Source organism: Amblyraja radiata, unplaced genomic scaffold (genome assembly GCF_010909765.2).
Source record: "Amblyraja radiata isolate CabotCenter1 unplaced genomic scaffold, sAmbRad1.1.pri S149, whole genome shotgun sequence".
In the NCBI taxonomy this organism is placed as follows: domain Eukaryota; kingdom Metazoa; phylum Chordata; class Chondrichthyes; order Rajiformes; family Rajidae; genus Amblyraja; species Amblyraja radiata.
In genome coordinates, this window is record NW_022630135.1 from 34,853 (window position 1) to 55,082 (window position 20,230).

At 50.1% G+C, this 20,230-nt stretch overlaps 2 protein-coding genes across 2 annotated transcripts; one reads left to right on the plus strand and one right to left on the minus strand.

Annotated features, from left to right (window-relative positions):
* Positions 1 to 212: 212 nt before the first annotated feature.
* On the minus strand, positions 213 to 9,194 carry LOC116969302 (pyridoxal phosphate phosphatase-like). The gene is made up of 4 exons (XM_033016172.1): positions 8,861 to 9,194; positions 6,376 to 6,667; positions 3,795 to 3,866; positions 213 to 1,213 (listed from the first exon to the last, which is right to left on the minus strand). Exons 1-4 carry the CDS (start codon positions 9,179 to 9,181, stop codon positions 879 to 881), a joined length of 1,020 nt encoding a protein of 339 aa, XP_032872063.1. The 5' UTR covers positions 9,182 to 9,194; the 3' UTR covers positions 213 to 878.
* Positions 9,195 to 15,646: 6,452 nt separating this feature from the next.
* On the plus strand, positions 15,647 to 17,877 carry LOC116969303. The gene is made up of 2 exons (XM_033016174.1): positions 15,647 to 16,703; positions 17,119 to 17,877. The coding sequence occupies exon 1, from the start codon at positions 15,729 to 15,731 to the stop codon at positions 16,590 to 16,592; it is 864 nt and encodes a 287-aa protein (XP_032872065.1). The 5' UTR covers positions 15,647 to 15,728; the 3' UTR covers positions 16,593 to 16,703; positions 17,119 to 17,877.
* The last annotated feature ends 2,353 nt before the right edge of the window (positions 17,878 to 20,230 follow it).

The following is a 20,230-nucleotide window of genomic DNA, read 5'->3' on the forward strand; positions in this document are numbered from 1 at the left end:
CAAAGGGTGGTGGGTGTATGAAACAAGCTGCCAGAGGAGGTAGTTAAGGCTGGGACTATCCCAATGTTTAATAAACATTTAGACAGGTACATGGATAGGACAGGTTTGGAGGGATATGGACCAAGCACAGGAAGAAGGGCCAGTTTCCACACTGGATCACTCTATGACACGTTTGCTCCCAATCCCACCATTTTAAATGACAAAACAAGTGGTTTAGCTGCACTTCATACTTTATTATTTAGTCAGGATTAGAAAAGGATCAGTTCCACTCTTGCTCCTCTTTCAGTCAATCCAAGGTCTGCTTTGTGCGGCGCTTCAGGGCACAGGCATGGCCACTGTTAGTGTGTGGTTGGCTGCGCTCACATTCGCTGGCACCAGTACCCGGGTCAGATGGCGGGGTCACCCCAACCGCTACTGTTTGGCACCGGGGTCCCTTTCCCCCAGTCACCCTGTCAGATTAGGAAAAGGGGAGATGCAACGAGACCTGGGTGTCCTTGTACATCAGTCACTGAAAGTCAGCATGTAGGTACAGCAGGCAGTGAAGAAAGCCAAGGGCATGTGGGCCTTCATAGCGAGAGGATTTGAGGTTAGGAGCAAGGCGATCCTCCTGCAGTTATACAAGGCCCTGATGAGACCGCACCTGGTGTATTGTGTGCAGTTTTGGTCTCCTGATATGAGGAAGGACATTCTTGCTATTGAGGGAGTGCAGCGTAGGTTTACAAGGTTAATTCCCGGGATGGAGGGACTGACAGATGATGAAAGACTGGGTCGACTGGGCTTGTATTCACTGGGATGAGAGGGGAGCTTACATGGACACACCATTACCCGGGTGGGATGGCAGGGGTCACCTCCTCCTCCAAGGGTTCCCTCGCGTGCGGTCATCCGTTCAGCAGGGGGAGGAAATCGTTGACGCTGTCCACATAGAAGTCGGGGACCATTTTCTGGCGGTCGGGCAGGGTACTGGCCATGTTGTCCTGGGCCTCCTGCAGGGTGGACACCCCGGACAGGGTCAGCACCGTCCGCACCCCGCAGTTGGCGCCGAACAGGATGTCGGTGTCGAGGCGGTCGCCCACCATCAGGGTGCGGGCGGGGTCCAGGGGCCCGGTGCCCGCCGTCCCGTTGATGCAGTCGAACATGAACCTGCTGGGCTTGCCGATCACCACCGCCTTACGGCCCGAACCCACCTCTATGGCTGCTGTCAGGCTGCCTGTGCCTGGGAGGGACGAGGGAGGGAGGGAGAGAGAGAGAGGACGGGACGTTCAGTTTCAGTTTATCATCATGTGCATCGAGCTAGTGTAAAACTTTATGTTGCGTGCTATCCAGTCAGCGGAAAGCCGACAATACATGATGACAATCGAGCCATTTACATTGTACAGATACATAGACAATGGACAATAGGTGCAGGAGTAGGCCATTCAGCCCTTCGAGCCAGCACCGCCATTCAATGTGATCACGGCTGATCATCCCCAATCAGTACCCCGTTCCTGCTTTCTCCCCATATCCCCTGACTCCGCTATTTTTAAGAGCCCTATCTAGCTCTCTCTTGAAAGTATCCAGAGAACCTGCCTCCACCGCCCTCTGAGGCAGAGAATTCCACAGACTCACCACTCTCTGTGAGAAAAAGTGTTTCTTCGTCTCCGTTCTAAATGGCTCACTCCTCATTCTTAAACTGTGTGGCCCCTGGTTCTGGACTCCCCCAACATCGGGAACATGTTTACTGCCTCTAGCGTGTCCAAACCCTTAACAATCTTATATGGTTCAATGAGATCCTTCTAAACTCCAGAGTGCACAAGCCCAGCTGCTCCATCCTCTCAGTATATGATAAGGAATAACGTTTAGTGCAAGGTCGAGCCGGCAAAGTCCGATCAAGGATAGTCCGAGGGTCTCCAATGAGGTAGATAGTAGTTCAGGACCGCTCTCTGGTTGTGGTAGGATGGTTCAGTTGCCTGGTAACAGCTGGGAAGAAACTGTCCCTGAATCTGGAGGTGTGCTCTTATTCCAATTCTAGTTCCAGCCATTGTATCCCCACTCCCCTCTTCCCAATTGCTTCTTCTCTGTAATAATCCAGCCTGCATCTCAGCTTACTCCAGGACATCAAGGGCGGCACGGTGGCACAACAGTACAATTGTTGCCTGGGACACAGGTTCGATCCTGATTATGGTTACTGTCTTTATGGAGTTTGTACGTTCTTCCCGTGACCCTCTTACACTCCAAAGACATGCGGATTTGGAGGTTAATTGGGTTTGGCAAGTTGTAAAATTCTCCTTAGTGTGTGTAGGCTAGTGTGCAGGGTGAACGCTGGTCGGGCCTGGACCCTGTGGGACGTAGGGCCTGTTCTGCACGGTACCTCGAAATCTAAAGAAAAAAACTAAGAAACCAGCTCATGGGAAAGTGTCTTGCGTGCTCTTCGGAGTTGGAGAAGAGAGTGAACCCAATTAAACAATATGAAGAAGGGTCTCGACCCGAAACGTCACCCATTCCTTCTCTCCAGTGACGCTGCCTGTCCTGCTGAGTTACTCCAGCATTTTGTGTCTATCTTTGATTTAAACCAGCATCTGCAGTTCCTTCCGCCACAACCAAATAACACCATCCAGATCTCAGTCAATTTAGCAACCTGGAAACTTGAGCAAAACAGAGTGCTGCACAAACTCAGCGGGTCAGGCAGCATCCGTGGAGGAAAATGGAAAGGCAGCGTTCTAGGGGAAGGTGACCCTTCTTCACACAGATGTCAACTGGAAAGTAAACAGAAAGGTTTTGAATAGTTCCTCCTCTCAATCCCATGGTTTGGTAAAACACCGTCCAGCCACAGAGATGCTCTAGTTTAGAACTGCTCACTTTTAGACATAATTTCCTTAAGTGATAGGTTTAATCGAACAAAATGGAGAGTTTAGTTTCGAGATAGAGGGTGGAAACAGCCTTTGTCCCACCGAGTCCGTACCAGCCCACGATCACCCCTACATTGATCGAGAAGGAATTTCTTTAGTCAAGTGGTGAATCTGTGGAATTCATTGCCACAGAAGGCTGTGGAGGCCAAGTCAGTGGATACTTTTAAGCGGAGATAGATTCTTGATTAGTACGGGTGACAGGGGTTATGGTGAGAAGGCAGGGTTAGGAGGGAGAGATAGATCAGCCATGATTGAATGGCGGAGTAGAATTGATGGGCCGAATAGAAACATAGAAAATAGGTGCAGGAGTAGGCCATTCGGCCCTTCGAGCCTGCACCGCCATTCAATATGATCATGGCTGATCATCCAACTCAGTATCCTGTACCTGCCTTCTCTCCATACCCCCTGATCCCTTTAGCCACAAGGGCCACATCTAACTCCCTCTTAAATATAGCATATTTATGGCCTATTTATGCTCATATCACTTATGAACATGACACTAGTTTTATTCAGGACACTAGGGGCAATTTACTGAAGCCATTTAACCTACAAACATGCACGTCCTTGGAGTGTGGGAGGCACCTGAAGAAAACACAGGGTCACGGGGAGAACGTACAAACTCAGTAGACAGGATCGAACCCGGGTGTCTGGTGCTGTGAGGCCGCAACTCTACCGCTACCAAGACAGTCAAAGGGGGCAGCAAATCCATTGGTAGCAAATCCGTTTCAAGAATTCACAGCATGCAAGCCAGACAAAAACAAAAGACCATTTGTATCTTGCCTTTTTCCAACGGGCTCTTCCTGGTCTTGGAATGACAATAGATCCTGAATAGGGAAGGGCCGCAGTTCAAGAACTCGCTGCTGGAAGTAGGCTCATATGCTGACAGCCCACTTCATATTACGTTCATACCTGGCCGTACTGTGCAGGTGACCTGACCTTCGGTCTCTCCGTCGACAGCGCTGGGAGTCAGTGGCTTCAGACCTGGCAGGAGAGAGATACAAACAAAAAAAAAGTAGGTTACTTTAAAATGTTGACACAAAGTGCAGGAGCAACTCAAGAGGGTCCAACACTAATGCTGTCTGACTTGCTGAGTTACCCGAGTATCCGCAGTTCCTTGCTTCTCATAGTCTCACAGAGTGATACAGTGTGGAAACAGGCCCTTCTGCCAAAGTTGCCCGTACTGACCAACATGTACCAGCTACACTAGTCCCACCTGCGCTTGGCCCATATCCCTCCAAACCTGCCCTATCCATGTACCTGTCTAACTGTTTCTTAAACGTTGGGATAGTCCCAGCCTCAACTACCTCCTCTGGCAGCTTGTTCCATTCACCCACCGCCCTTTGTGTGAGAAAGTCACCCCTCAGATTCCTATTAAATCTTTTCTCCTTCACCTTGAACCTATGTCCTCTGGTCCTCGATTCCCCTACACTGGGCAAGAGACTCTACTGTGCATCTACCCGATCTATTCCTCTCATGATTTTATACACCTCTATAAGATCACCCCTCATCCTCCTGCGCTCCATGGAATAGAGACCCAGCCTGCTCAACCTCTCCCTATAGCTCACACCCTCTAACCCAGGCAACATCCTCGTGAATCTTCTCTGAACCCTTTCAGGCTTGACAACATCTTTCCTATAACATGGTGCCCTGAACTGAACACTATACTCTACATACGGTCTCACCAACGGCTTTCATTTTTAAATGCAGACAAGGAACTGAGACGCTGGAATCTTGCGTAGAACAAAGAGTTCTGGCTATCTGGACAACACTTCTTGCGTAGAACATAGAGTACCCATGGCTATCTGGACTACACTTCTTCCCAGCCTGCTTCCTGTAAGAACTCCATCCCCTACTCCCAATTCCTCCGTCTATGCCGCGTCTGCTCCCAGGATGAGGTGTTCCAAACCAGGGCATCGGAGATGTCCTCATTCTTCAGGGAATGGGGGTTCCCCTCTTCTACTATAGATGGGGCTCTCACCAGGGTCTCTTCCATACCCCGTAGCTCTGCTCTCACTCCCCATCCCCCCCACTCGTAACAAGGACAGAGTCCACCTTGACCTCACCTTCCACCCCACCAGCCGTCACATACAACAGATAATCCTCCGACATTTTCGCCACCTCCAACGTGATCCCACCACTGGCCACATCTTCCCATCTCCTCCCCTGTCGACTTTCCGCAGAGACCGCTCCCTCCGTAACTTCCTGGTCGATTCGTCCCTTCCCACCCAAACCACCCCCTCTCCAGGCACTTTCCCTTGCAACCGAAGGAAATGTTACACTTGTCGCTTTAACTCCCCCCTTGACTCCATCCAAGGACCCAAGCAGTCTTTCCAGGTGAGGCAGAGGTTCACCTGCACCTCCTCCAACCTCATCTATTGCATCCGCTGCTCCAGGTGTCAGCTGCTCTACATCGGTGAGACCAAGCGTAGGCTTGGCGATCGCTTTGCCCAACACCTCCGCTCGGTTCCCAATAACCAACCTGATCTCCCGGTGGCTCAGCACTTCAACTCCCCCTCCCATTCCAAATCCAACCTTTCTGTCCTGGGCCTCCTCCATGGCCAGAGTGAGGCCCACCGCAAATTGGAGGAGCAGTACCTCATATTCCGCTTGGGCAGTTTACACCCCAGCGGTATGAACATTGACTTCTTTAATTTCAGGTAGTCCCTGCTTTCTCCTCCCCTTCTATGCTCTCCTTCAGCCGACTGTCTCCACCTCTTCCTTTCTTCTTCCCACCCCCCCCCCCCCCCCCCACCACCCTCACATCAGTCTGAAGAAGGGGCTCGACCCGAAACATTGCCTATTTCCTTCGCTCCATAGATGCTACCTCACCCGCTGAGTTTCTCCAGCATTTTTGTCTACCTTCGATTTTCTAGCATCTGCAGTTCCTTCTTAAACATCGAGTACTGGAGTGTCTCAGCGGGTCAGGCAGTTGAATGTGAATAGGTGATGGTTTGGATCATATAAAGAATGGGTGACGTTTGGTATTGCAACCCTTCTTCGTGTGAGTGTGTGTGTGTGTGTGTTAGATGTATAGATATGCATGTGATATATAGATATATATGCAATGTAGATATATAGATGATATAATGGGGATATACACATACACACACACATATATATATATATATATATATATATATATATATATATATATATATATATATATATATATATATATATATATATATATATATATATATATATATATATATATATATATATATACTTGAGAGATATATAGATGATATAATGGGGATATACACATACACACACACACACACACATATATATATATACTTGAGAGATATATAGATGATATAGATGGGGATATACACATACACACACACACACATATATATATATATATATATATATATATATATATATATATATATATATACTTGAGAGATATATAGATGATATAGATGGGGATATACACATACACACACACAATAAACATGTTTTCTCCCAAATACAGAGACCTGCTCACCTGGGACCACGGCACCTCCACCTATGGGATGCCAGGGGTCAGGGTTGGTGGCCACAAACATACACCGGGAGTCCCGCAGGTAGCTGCAGGCCTTGGCCAGCCGCACAAAGTTGAAACGTTCGTCGTAACCGACCAGCACGGCGCCCACCTCTGGGTCGAGGGTGCAGCGGGACACGGGCAGCCCCTCTTCCTCCTCCTCCCCGTCCTCTCCCGATCCGGGCGGCCCACCTGACACCCGCAGGCCAGCAGCGCGCAGCTCCCCACACAGGGCCTGGCTGCCCAGCACGTAGACCTGGGGACGAGCGGGTTAACATAGGATGAGCGATCGACGACACTGGGCCTGCACGCGCTGGAGATCAGCTCCGTTTAGTTTACTGCCACGTGCACTAAGATACAGTGGAAACCTACGATGAGCGATTGTCGGCACTGGGCCTGTACTCGCTGGAGTTTAGAAGAACGAGGTGGGACCTCATTAAAACATACAGAATTGTGAAAGGCTTGGATAGAGTGGATGTTTCCACTGGTGGGAGAGTCTAGGACTAGAGGTCACAGCCTCAGAATGAAAGGACGTTCTTTGAGGAAGGAGACGAGGAATTCTTTGCCGCGGAAGACTGGTGAGGCCAAGTCAATGGATATTTTTAAGGCAGAGATAGATAGATTCTTGATTAGTACAGTGTTAGGGGTTAAGGGGAGAAGGCAGGAGAATGGGGCTAGGTGGGAGAGATAGATCAGCCATGATTGAATGGCGAGTCGACTTGATGGGCCGAATGGCCTAATTCTACTCCTATCACTTATGACCTAACGAGTTGGTGGAAAGTGATTACAATCGAGCTATTCGGTGTACAGATACATGAAAAAGGAATAATGATTAGAGCAAGGTAAAGCCAGTAAAGTACGGTCAAAGAGGTAGGTGGAGGTGGGGGGGGGTGGGTGGGGTGCGTGTGTGTGTGCGCGTGTGTGTGTGTTTTTCAGGACTGCTCCCTGGTTGTCGTAGGATGGCTCAGTTGCCTGATAACAGCTGGGATGAAACTATTCCTGAATCAGGTGTGCGTTTTCCATTTTCAGTGTACAAGAAGAAATTTTGCTGTAGGAATAGGGATTTAAGAGAGTGGAGCGATTATAACGCGAGTTTGTCCATCTGCTTCTCTGTCTAGCACGTAAACAGTCACCTGTGTTGGGCATCATCTTCAAAGCAGATGAATGAGGGGGGGGGGACCGCACTGAAACTTACCGAATAGTGAAAGGCCGGATAGAGTGGATGAGGAGGGGGGGTGGGGGGTGGGGGAATGTTTCCACTAGCGGGAGAGTCTAGGACATAATTTTTTTAAAGTTTAGAGATACAGCGCGAAAACAGGCCCTTTGGCCCGAGTCCGCGCCGACCAGTGATCCCCGCACACTAAAACTATCCTACACACACAAGGAACAATTGTTACATTTATACCAAGCCAATTAACTTGCAAGCCTGAACGTCTTTGTAGTGCGGGAGGAAACGATCGTGGAGTGAACCCACGCAGGTCACGGGGAGAACGTACAAACTCCGTACTGACAGCACCCGTGGTCAGGATCGAACCCGGGTCACCGGCGCTGTGAGGCAGCTACTCTACCGCCGCGCCGCCCACAGTCACAACTTCCGAATTAAAGGACATTCTTTCAGGAAGGAGACGAGGAGGAATTTCTTCGGCCAGAGGGTGGTGAATCTGTGGAATTCTTTGCCACAGACGGCCGTGGCCAAGTCAGTTGATATTTTTAAGGCAGAGATAGATAGTTTGATTAGTGCGGGTGTCAGGGGTTATGGGGAATGGAGTTGGGGAGGGGGGGAAGAGATGGATCAGCCATGATTGAATGTTGCAATAGACTAGATGGGCCGAATGGTGTAATTCTCCTCCTTGCATTATGACCTTGCGGTGGAGGGGGGAGAGATGGATCAGGCATGATTGAATGTTGCAATAGACTAGATGGGCCGAATGGTGTAATTCTGCTCCTGTGCATTATGACCTTGCGGTGGAGGGGGAGAGATGGATCAGGCATGATTGAATGTTGCAATAGACTAGATGGGCCGAATGGTGTAATTCTGCTCCTATGCATTATGACCTTGCGGTGGAGGGGGGGGGAGAAGAGATGGATCAGGCATGATTGAATGTTGCAATGGACTAGATGGGCCGAATGGTGTAATTCTGTTCCTATGCATCATGACCTTGCGGTGGAGGGGGGAGAGATGGATCAGGCATGATTGAATGTTGCAATAGACTAGATGGGCCGAATGGTGTAATTCTGCTCCTATGCATCATGACCTTGCGGTGGAGGGGGGAGAGGTGGATCAGGCATGATTGAATGTTGCAATAGACTAGATGGGCCGAATGGTGTAATTCTGCTCCTATGCATTATGACCTTGCGGTGGAGGGGGGGGAGAGGGATCAGGCATGATTGAATGTTGCAATAGACTAGATGGGCCGAATGGTGTAATTCTGCTCCTGTGCATCATGACCTTGCGGTGGAGGGGGGCCACGCCGCCCAGGTAGAGAGCCGAGCAGCGGGCCGTGCTGTAGACTTGCTCAGGCCCGGCCTGCAGGCCCAAAGCCCCGAGCTTTCCCACCACCGCGTCCCGGGAGCGGCTGCAGTTGTTGCTGACGAAGTAGACGCGCTTGCCGAGGGCCCTCAGGCCGCCCAGCAGCTCGGCGGCGCCGGCGATGACCCGCGGCCCGTCCCACAGGACGCCGTCGCAGTCGAGCAGGAAGGTGTCGACGGCGGCCAGCAGCTCCCGGCCGCGGGACACGCTGCTCAGGCGGCGGCACCCTCCCGCCGCCATCCTCCCCTCCGCCCGACTGAGCCCGGCGCCGTCCGCACCACCGCCTATACCCGCCCTCTCCGCCAATCGCGGCCCGGCCCCCGCCCGCCTCCCCTGCTGGTTGGCTAACCCGGCGGAGGGCGGGGCTAGAGCAACGGCCAATCGGTGCGCTCCGTCTCGCTGGGACCAATCAGAGCGCGGCGACCCCCACGTGGGGCGGTGCCCGGAGAGCGATCCTATTGGTCAGTGCGCGGAGACCCCACGTGGGGCCGTGACCGTCCAGCGATCCCATTGGCCAGAGCGCGGAGACCCCACGTGTGGGGGGGGGGGAGGTGCCCGGTCAGCGATCCTATTGGTCAGAGCGCGGAGACCCCACGTGGGGCCGTGACCGTTCAGCGATCCTATTGGTCAGTCGCGGGACACCGAGAGGGGAGGGGGGGTCCGCAGCGGCCAATCAGAACGCCGACCCCACGTGGGGGTGACCGGTCATGTGGTCGATCAGGGACTCCAAGTGCTGGAGTAACTCAGTGGGTCAGGCAGCATCTGTGGAGATAGACACCAAATGCTGGAATAACTCAGCATCTGTGGAGATAGACACCAAATGCTGGAATAACTCAGCATCTCTGGTGATAGACACCAAATGCTGGAATAACTCAGCATCTCTGGTGATAGACACCAAATGCTGGAATAACTCAGCATCTGTGGAGATAGACACCAAATGCTGGAATAACTCAGCACCTGTGGAGATAGACACCAAATGCTGGAATAACTCAGCATCTGTGGAGATAGACACCAAATGCTGGAGTAACTCAGCATCTCATAGAAACATAGAAACATAGAAATTAGGTGCAGGAGTAGGCCATTCGGCCCTTCGAGCCTGCACCGCCATTCAATATGATCATGGCTGATCATCCAACTCAGTATCCTGTACCTGCCTTCTCTCCATACCCTCTGATCCCTTTAGCCACAAGGGCCACATCTAACTCCCTCTTAAATATAGTCAATGAACTGGCCTCAACTACCCTCTGTGGCAGGGAGTTCCAGAGATTCACCACTCTCTGTGTGAAAAAAGTTCTTCTCATCTCGGTTTTAAAGGATTTCCCCCTTATCCTTAAGCTGTGACCCCTTGTCCTGGACTTCCCCAACATCGGGAGCAATCTTCCTGCATCTAGCCTGTCCAACCCCTTAAGAATTTTGTAAGTTTCTATAAGATCCCCTCTCAATCTCCTAAACGGTGATAGACACCAAATGCTGGAATAACTCAGCACCTGTGGAGATAGACACCAAATGCTGGAATAACTCAGCATCTGTGGAGATAGACACCAAATGCTGGAGTAACTCAGCATCTGTGGAGATAGACACCAAATGCTGGAATAACTCAGCATCTGTGGAGATAGACACCAAATGCTGGAGTAACTCAGCACCTGTGGAGATTGTGGGACGACAGATGGCGCAATGTGCTAAGTGTTCGGCTGGCGACCGGAAGGTAGCCGGTTCGAATCCCGCTTGGAATGCATACTGTCGTTGTGTCCTTGGGCAAGACACTTCACCCACCTTTGCCTGTGTGTGTGAATGTGTGTGAGTGATTGGTGGTGGTCGGAGGGGCCGTAGGCGCAGATTAGCAGCCACGCTTCCGTCAGTCTGCCCCAGGGCAGCTGTGGCTACAGAAGTAGCTCACCACCACCGAGTGTGACTGAGGAGTGAATGAATAATGCGATGTAAAGCGCCTTGAGTATTAGAAAGGCGCTATATAAATCCCATCCATTATTGACACCAAATGCTGGAGTAACTCAGCATCTGTGGTCAGGCAGCATCTGTGGAGATAGACACCAAATGCTGCAGTAACTCAGTGGGTCAGGCAGCATCTGTGGAGATAGACACTAAATGCTGGAGTAATTAAGAAGGAACTGCAGATGCTGGAAAATCGAAGGTACACAATCGAAGAATCTCAGCGGGTGCAGCAGCATCCATGGATGCTGGAGTAACTCAGCATCTGTGGAGATAGACACCAAATGCTGGAGTATCTCAGCATCTGTGAAGATAGACACCAAATGCTGGAGCAACTCAGTGGGTCAGGCAGCATCTGTGGAGATGGACACCAAATACTGGAGTAACTTAGCATCTGTGGAGATAGATTCCAAATGGTGGAGTAACTCAGCATCTGTGAAGATAGACACCAAATGCTGGAGTAACTCAGTGGGTCAGGCAGCATCTGTGGAGATGGACTCCAAATGGTGGAGTAACTCAGCATCTGTGGAGATGGACTCCAAATGGTGGAGTAACTCAGCATCTGTGAAGATAGACACCAAATGCTGAAGTAACTCAGCATCTGTGGTCAGGCAGCATCTGTGGAGATAGACACCAAATGCTGGAGTAACCCAGTGGGTCAGGCAGCATCTGTAGAGACAATGGATAGTTACAAGTTCGTTACATTTATTGTCACATGCACCAGTTGGTACAATAGGATTTGAGTTCCCATACAGCCATACTCCAGCTTTTTGTGTATTCTCTCCAGAGATGCTGCCTGACCCGCTGAGTGACCCCACTGTTTTGAGTCCACCTTTGGTGCAAACAAGCATCTGCAGTTCCTTCCTCTATGGTGTTTTATTGTCAGATGTCCCGAAACGGAATAATGAAATTCATACTTGAAGAGCGTGTAAACATGATAATCAACGAAAAAAAAAGAAATTCAGTATGAGTGACTTCACGGTAGGAAAAAAGGTCAAAGTGTGTGACCCACGGAGTCTCTCAAGCGTTCTGGAGGACAAGCAAGCCTCCGGCATACACTCATCACACACGCAACACTTACTTTCTTACCTGAAGAAGGGTTTCGGCCCAAAACGTTGCCTATTTCCTTCGCTCCATAGATGCTGCCTCATCCGCTGAGTTTCTCCAGCATTTTTATCTACCGCTTGTGTTAAGTTTCATTTCTTAAAACAGACAACTCACAATAGGTTATGTAAACCATAAATACTTTACTTGTATGTCAGATGGGAGTGGCTGGAGATTTTACAATCCAGAAGATACCACTCTAATGACCAAAGACATAAAACATCTTTTTATAGTGTTTTGGAAACGTAGTCACGTGTTTATACAGAGTTGCAGCAATGACGTCTAACACGTCAATCACAGAGTATACCCATTCAAAGTATGCTTGTCACTAATACAATACACTTGTAATCTTCTGGTTCTCAACCCGAAACGTCACCCATTCCTTCTCTCCAGAGATGCTGCCTGTCCCGCTGAGTTAGTCCATCATTTTGTGTCTATCTTCGGTGTAAACCAACACCTGCAGTTCCTGACAATATGATAAATGAGAAAAAAATGAGTATACACACACATTAAAATTAAATAAAACACTCTTGTCCTGGCTCCTATTGGTGTCCTATCTGGGCGGCACGGTGGCGCAGCTGTAGAGTTAGAAACATAGAAAATAGGTGCAGGAGTAGGCCATTCGGCCCTTCGAGCCTGCACCGTCATTCAATATGATCATGGCTGATCATCCAACTCAGTATCCTGTACCTGCCTTCTCTCCATACCCCCTGATCCCTTTAGCCACAAGGGCCACATCTAACTCCCTCTTAAATATAGCCAATGAACTGGCCTCAACTACCTTCTGTGGCAGAGAATTCCACAGATTCACCGCTCTCTGTGTGAAAAATGTTTTCCTCATCTCGGTCCTAAAAGATTTCCCCCTTATCCTTAAACTGTGACCCCTTGTTCTGGACTTCCCCAACATGCGTGTGAGTTGCTGCCTTACAGCGCTTGCAGCGCCAGAGACCAGGGTTTGAAGCTGACTACGGATGCTGTCTGTACGGAGTTTGTACGTTCTGCCCGTGACCTGCGTGGGTTTCCTCCGAGGTCTCCGGTTTCCTCCCACACTCCAGAGACATACAGGTTTGTCGGCTAATTGGCTTGGCACTAATGTAAATTGTCCCGAGTGTGTGTAGGATAGTGTTAGTGTGCGGGGATCGCTGGTCGGTGCGGACTCGGTGGGCCGAAGGCCCTGTTTCCCCGCTGTATCTCTCAACTAATCTAAACTAAACTATCAGTTACCTGGAAAGTAGACATAAAATGCTGGAGTACCTCAACAGGACAGGCGACATCTCTGGAGAGAAGGAATGGGTGACGTTTCGGGTTGAGACACTTCTTCAGACTGATGACTGGGGAGTGGGCTGGACAGAGATAAAATGTAGTCAGAGACAGTAAGACTGGTGGGAGAACTTTTTTAAATAGATCTCTTTGCCAGGCAAGGGTTGGGCAATTACTGATTCAATAGCCCCACCATTTGGGCTGAAAACTTAACACTGCAAGTCCAACCTGAATTTTGAGATTCCTTTCCAAGAAACACAAGTGATGTAGCAGGCCATTCGGCCCTTTGAGCCAGCGCTGCCATTCAATATGATCATAGCTAATCATCCACAATCAGAACCCCATTCCTGCTTTCACCCCATATCCCACCCCATTCCGTTAGCCCCAAGAGCTAAATCTAACTCTCTCTTGAAAACATCCAGTGAATCGGCCTCCACTGCCTTCTGTGGCAGAGAATTCCACAGATTCACAAATCTCTGGGTGAAATTAGATTTTTCCTCATCTCAGTCCTAAATGGCCTCCCCCTTATTCCTAAACTGTGTGACCCCTGGTTCTGGACTCCACCAACATTAGGAACATTTTTCCTGCTTCCAGCCTGCCCAATATTTTAAGAATTACTGTATATATGTTTCTATAGGATACTCTCTCATCCTTCTAAATTACAGTGAATAAAAATCCAGTCGACCCATTCTTTCATCGTATGTTAGTCCCGGCATCCCGGGAATTAACCTGGTGAACCTACGCTGCAATCCCTCAATGGCAAGAATGCCCTTCCGCAAATTAGGAGACCAAAACTGCACACAATACTCCAGGTGTGGTCTCATCAGGGCCCCGTACAACTGCAGTGGGACGTCCTTGCTCCTAAACTCAAATCCTATCGCTATGAAGGCCAACATGCAATTCGCTTTCTTCACTGCCTGCTGTACCTGCATGCATGCACTGTACAATGTACAAGCACACTCAAGTCTCGTTGCACCTCCCCTTTTGCTAATCTGACACCATTCAGATAATAATTTGCCTTCCTGTTTTTGCCACCAAAGTGGATAACCTCACATTTATCCACATTAAACTGCACCTGCCATGCATCTGCCCACTCACCCAACCTATCCAAGTCACCCTGCAGCCTCATAGTATCCTCCTTGCAGCTCACACTGCCATCTGTGGAATTCTCTGCCTCAGAAGATGGTGGAGGCCAATTCACTGGATGCTTTTAAGAGAGAGTAAAAGCCCTGTCCCACGGTACGAGTTCATTCCAAGAGCTCTCCTGAGTTAAAAAAAATTCAAACTCGTGGTAAGCACGGAGAATGAACGTAGCGGGTATGTCGGTGCTCGGGGATGTCTCTTAGCTGACGGCAGGTACTCGGGAAGACTCGCTAACGGCAGGTAAGCACGGGAAGACTCGTGAAGATTTTTCAACATGCTGAAAAATGTCCACGAGAGCCCCGAGTACCGACGAGCGGCCATTACCGTAAATCTCCGAGTTCAAATCAGGGCAAACTCGGGAGAGGTCTTGGAATGAACTCGTACCGTGGGACAGGGCTTTTAGATAGAGCTCTTAAAGATAGCGGAGTCAGGGGATATGGGGAGAAGGCAGGAACGGGGTACTGATTGTGGATGATCGGCCATGATCACAGTGAATGGCGATGCTGGCCAAATTTTGTGCCTTCCACCACAGTGATGAATGCTGTGGTGGATGTTTGTGTTAAAATATTTAATTGTGTATTGTGTGTTCGTTTTCATTGTACCGCTGCTGGCAAATTCATTTCACTTGCACTTTATGTGCAATGTGACGAATAAAACTGAGATTGATATTGATATTGCTGGCTCGAAGGGCCGAATGGCCTACTCCTGCACCTATGGTCTATTATCTCAGTGAATGGCGGTGCTGGCTCGAAGGGCCGAATGGCCTACTCCTGCATCTATGGTCTATTATCACAGTGAATGGCGGTGCTGGCTCGAAGGGCCGAATGGCCTACTCCTGCACCTATGGTCTATTATCACAGTGAATGGCGGTGCTGGCTCGAAGGGCCGAATGGCCTACTCCTGCACCTATTGTCTATTTAAGAAACAGTTAGACAGGTACATGGATAGACAGGGACAGGTTTGGAGGGATGTGGACCACAGGCGGGCAGGTGGGACTGGTGTAGATGGGACATGTTGGCCGGTGTTGGGGAAAGTTGGGCAGGTGGGATTGTTTACACGCTGTATCACTCTAACTCGGTAACTTCCCGCAATTACAACACTCCTGAGTTTCGCGACGTCAAACGAAACCGAAAGTGGGACATGATTCAACTTAGGGGCGTCACCAAGAGATGCGGATAAATAACACTGTGTCCAGTTTCCTGTTGTGATTTCAAGCTTCTGGTCGCGTCTCTCTGTCTGTCTGGCTGACTCTCTCTGTGTCTCGCTGACTCTCTCTGTGTCTCGCTGACTCTCTCTGTGTCTCGCTGCTGATCAGACCCGGAGATCGGACGAGATGGGTTGCTGTAGGAGTAAGGACAGCGACTCGGAGGACGGCTTAGCGTCGGTGCGAGTGGAGACCCCTCCGAGCTGGGGAAACGACGCTTCCAGGCGCAGCGGCTCCGCTTCGAGAAACTCCAGCGCTTCTCGTCAGCCCAAGCCGACGCCGAGACAATTCTATGTAGGTCCGAGCCGGCTCAATGTACCTCCGAGCCGGGTCAATGTGGGTCCGAGCCGGCTCAATGTACCTCCGAGCCGGGTCAATGTGGGTCCGAGCCGGGTCAATGTACCTCCGAGCCAGGTCAATGTACTTTCGAGCTGGAATGTGGTCCCTAATGCGCCCTCTCCGAGCCGCGCCAACGGTGGTCCGCGTTACCAGCCGGCGGCGGTCAACACGTTCTCGGACACCTCTTGCATCTGGGATCAGCTACCTCCAGCGCAAACCTACTACCCGCAGCCGCCCGCGGACCGCTCCGATGTGGAGTCCATAGGGCACAGCTCCCAGCACAACGCGGAGAGGCACTTCTTCCAACACTTCTTCGCGGTTCTGGACCAAGTCCCCGGCCACAAGGGGATCTTCAAGAGGTGGAAGAGGGAGGCGCAGAGGGCGGAGATCGCGAACGAGAACGAGAACATGGGCAAGGTGTGGAACGAGCCGGGCGGCTACGTGAAGACCTTGCAGCGAGTCAAGATGCTGGTCTACAACAAGGGGTTCCGGGAGTCGGACCGGGTCAAGCTGGCCGACTGGGCGGCCAAGGTGGTGAAGAGAAGGACCGCTCAGTTCAACAAGGCCAAAGCAAAGGGCAAAGACGACTCCAACCACCTCAAGGTACTGGAGGAGTGGAGAGGGGTGAACTCGACAATCCAGAACCTCCTCTGAGAGAGATGGCACCCTGGTGGCCCCCCTGTCCTGGAGATGATTTGAACCCAACAACCCCCCTTCCTGAGCCCGAAGTCCAAAGAAAGGTTCCGACTCTGAACGTCATCCATCCACCCACCCACCCACCCACCCACCTTCGATGGAAACCAGCATCTGCAACTACTTCCTACATTTCTGAGCCAACCCGCCCCCCAGATTACGCTTGTCCATTCCGCAAACACAGATTTCCTCCGAAGAGGGTGGATCTAGACTTGGTCTCAAGAGATGCTTCTCTGGGGAAGGGTCCCGAGAGGGTCACATATCGACCCCCCCCCTCCCCCTCCTCAGATTCTGCCTGACCAGCTGAGTTCCTCCAGCACTTTTGGAGTTCGCCTGGAGATCCCAGCATCTGCTGTTCCTTGGGCCTCCGTGAGACTGAACTGAAGTTCTCTTGAGGGGTAAGGACTTGGGACTCTGCACTTTCAGGGGGTTTCAACCCAACTTCTAAATCTCCGGCCGCGAGTGCCCTCCATTCTACGAACCCCTGGTCACCGGGCAGATTACCATGGGACCACACACATCGGACATGAACTGGATGTGTAGGAAAGAGCTGCCGAAGAAGATCGACACGAAAGGCTGGAATAACTCAGCGGGACAAGCAGCATCTCTGGAGAGAAGAAGGGTGTCACCCATTCCTTCTCCCCAGAGATCCAATCATTTGTGTCTACCTTCGTCCTCAACTGAACTGTGAAACGCTGTATTTTTTAACCTAAAGATGACGCCACAAAATAGCCAGGTTTATTGTGAACTGTCGGTACACTGGAATCCAACCCCTCTCTCTGAAAATGTGAAGAACTGATTGCAGTCCCTTTCTCCACACATTCCTCCCACCCGTCCTCCAGATTAGGTTTCGCCTTCCATGACATCTGAGATGTCTTTTTTTTTCCCCCAGGGAGCATGGCTTCTCCTTTACCCCAGTTTAAGGAGCGCTCTCTATCTCCCAAGTTTATACCCTCTCTCTCTCTCCCCCCCCCCCCCCCCCAAGTTTACAGATGCTCCTCTCTTCCCACTAGTTTACCGATCCCTCTCTACATCCCTAGTTTATTGACCAATCTCACCTAAGTGTATCGAACTCTTTCCCTAATATATGGTACGCCCCTCTCTCCCTAGTCTACAGACCCCTCTATCCCTAATTTACGGAAACCCATCTCTCCTGAGTGTACAGGTCCATCTCTCCCCCTACATCATGCTACCCTCTCTACCTCCCTTGTTTATTGACCCCTCCATCTCTCCTTCGTATGTGAGCCCCCCCACTCTCTCCCTAGTTAATGGTACCCCCCCCCCGCTCTCCAAATTCGAGAGACCCCTTTCGCTCACAAGTTTACAGACCCCTCCCTCATAGTTGTAGCGTGGAAACAGGCCCTTCAGCCCAACTTGTCCACACCGGCCCAACATGTCCCATCTACACTAGTCCCACCTCCCTGCATTTGGCCCATATCCCTCCAAACCTGTCCTTTAAGAGCTCTTAAAGATAGCGGAGTCAAGGGATTATGGGGAGAAGGCAGGAACGGGGTACTGTCTGTGGATTGTCAGCCATGATTGTATTGAATGGCGGTGCTGGCTCGAAGGGCATCCTGCACTTGTTTTTCTATGTTTTCTTTGAAATGAATCTGAAAGTTCAGGTTGCACTTGTAATGTTAAGTTTTCAGCCTAAATGGTGGGGGCATTTTTTGCCTGGCAAAGAGACCTCGTTAAAAATAACATTGACATTTGTTTGTGTTCTATTGTCTTATTGTATATTGTTTTTATCCATGACCTGTCTAACTGTTTATTAAATTTGTTAAGTTTCAAAATAGACTTTATTGAGGTAATAAGTATATACAATACATGAACTGTGCAAAAAATTCATCCGACATTTTTGGAGGCTATATATATTATTCAATACAGTCTATATACATTGCTCAAGTTTCACAAATGTATCCCCCATCCATGCCACTCATGTGGCCCACTGGCATGGAATCCCTTCCCTTATTTTGAGGGGCGTCTCCACCCCCCCCCACCCCTCCCCCCCCCATGTCCAGCAGCGGAAGGACCCTAGACTGTGGCCCTCCCCCACCGAGCCTTGGCGTTGGCTGCGCCGAGCTTCAGTGCGTCCCTCAGCACGTTCTCCTGCAGTCTGCAGCGGGCCAGTCGGCAACATTCCCCGACGGACATCTCGCTCTGCTGGGTGGTGAACAACGCTCGGGCAGACCAAAGAGCGTCTTTCACTGAGTTGATGACCCTCCAGCAGCACTCGATGTCCGTCTCTGAATGTGCCCCTGGGAACAGTCCGTAATTAGTTGTGATAGTCCCAGCCTCAACTATCTCCTCTGGCAGCTCGTTCCATACACCCACCACCCTTTGTGTGAAAATGGTACTCCTCATGTTCCTATTAAACCTTCCCCTCCTCAGCTTAAACCCATGTCCCCTGGTTCTCGATTTCCCTACTCTGGGTAAAAGACTGTGCGTCTACCCGATCTATTCCTCTCATGATCTTATACACCATATCTGTTTTGTAGTAAATGCCTACTATTTTCTGTGTGCTTAAGCAAAGCAAGAATTTCATTGTCCTATACAGGGACACATGACAATAAACTAACTTGAACTTGAACTTGAACCTCTACAGGATCACCTCCTCATCCTCCTGCACACTAAGAAATAAAGTCTAACCCTGCTCAACCTTCCCCCTCAAGTCCTGGCAACAAGCTTCTCTGCACCCTTCCCAGCTTTGTAACATCATTCCCACAACAGGGTGACCAAAACTGGGCACAATACTCGAAATGTGAGTCTACTCGATACTCTGACTGTCGAAAGCCTTCTTGACCACACTATTTACCTGTGTCGGCAATTTCAAGGAACCATGCACGTGCACTCCTAGATCCCTCTGCTCTATGACACTCCCCAGAGTCTTACCATTCGCTGTGTAGGTCCTGATCTGGTTAGACTTTCCAAAAATGCAACATCTCACATTTCTCTACATTAAACTTCATCAACCATTCCTCCGCCCAACCGATAAAGATCCTGCTGCAATTTTAGAAAACCGACCTCACCATTCACCCCATGCAGTTTGCAGATGACACAATTAGTGTCATCTGCAAACTTACTAATTATGCCTCGTACACATCCCTCAATGGGGTCCAAGATCCCTCTTCATCGGTTCATACGTGATAGGAGCAGAATTAGGCCATTCAGCCCATCTCTGCCATTCAATCGTGGCTGATCTATCTCTCCCTCCAAACCCCATTCTCCTGCCTTCTCCCCATAACCCCTGACACCCGCACTAATCAAGAATCTATCTATATCTCTGCCTTAAAAATATCCACTGTCTTGGGCTCCACAGCCTTCTGTGGCAAAGAATTCCACAGATTCACCACCCTCTAACTGAAGAAATTCCTCCTCACCTGTATTCTAAAGGAAAATCTTTTAATTCTGATGCTGTGACCTCTGGTCCTAGACTCTCCCACTAGTGGAAACATCCTCTCCACATTCACTCTTACCTTTCATTATTTGGTATGTTTCAATGAGGTGTTCCCGTCATCCTTCTAAACCCCAGCCAGTACAGGCCCAGTGCCGTCAAACGCACATCATTCCACTTTATACAGCCCGATCATGCCTCTCCC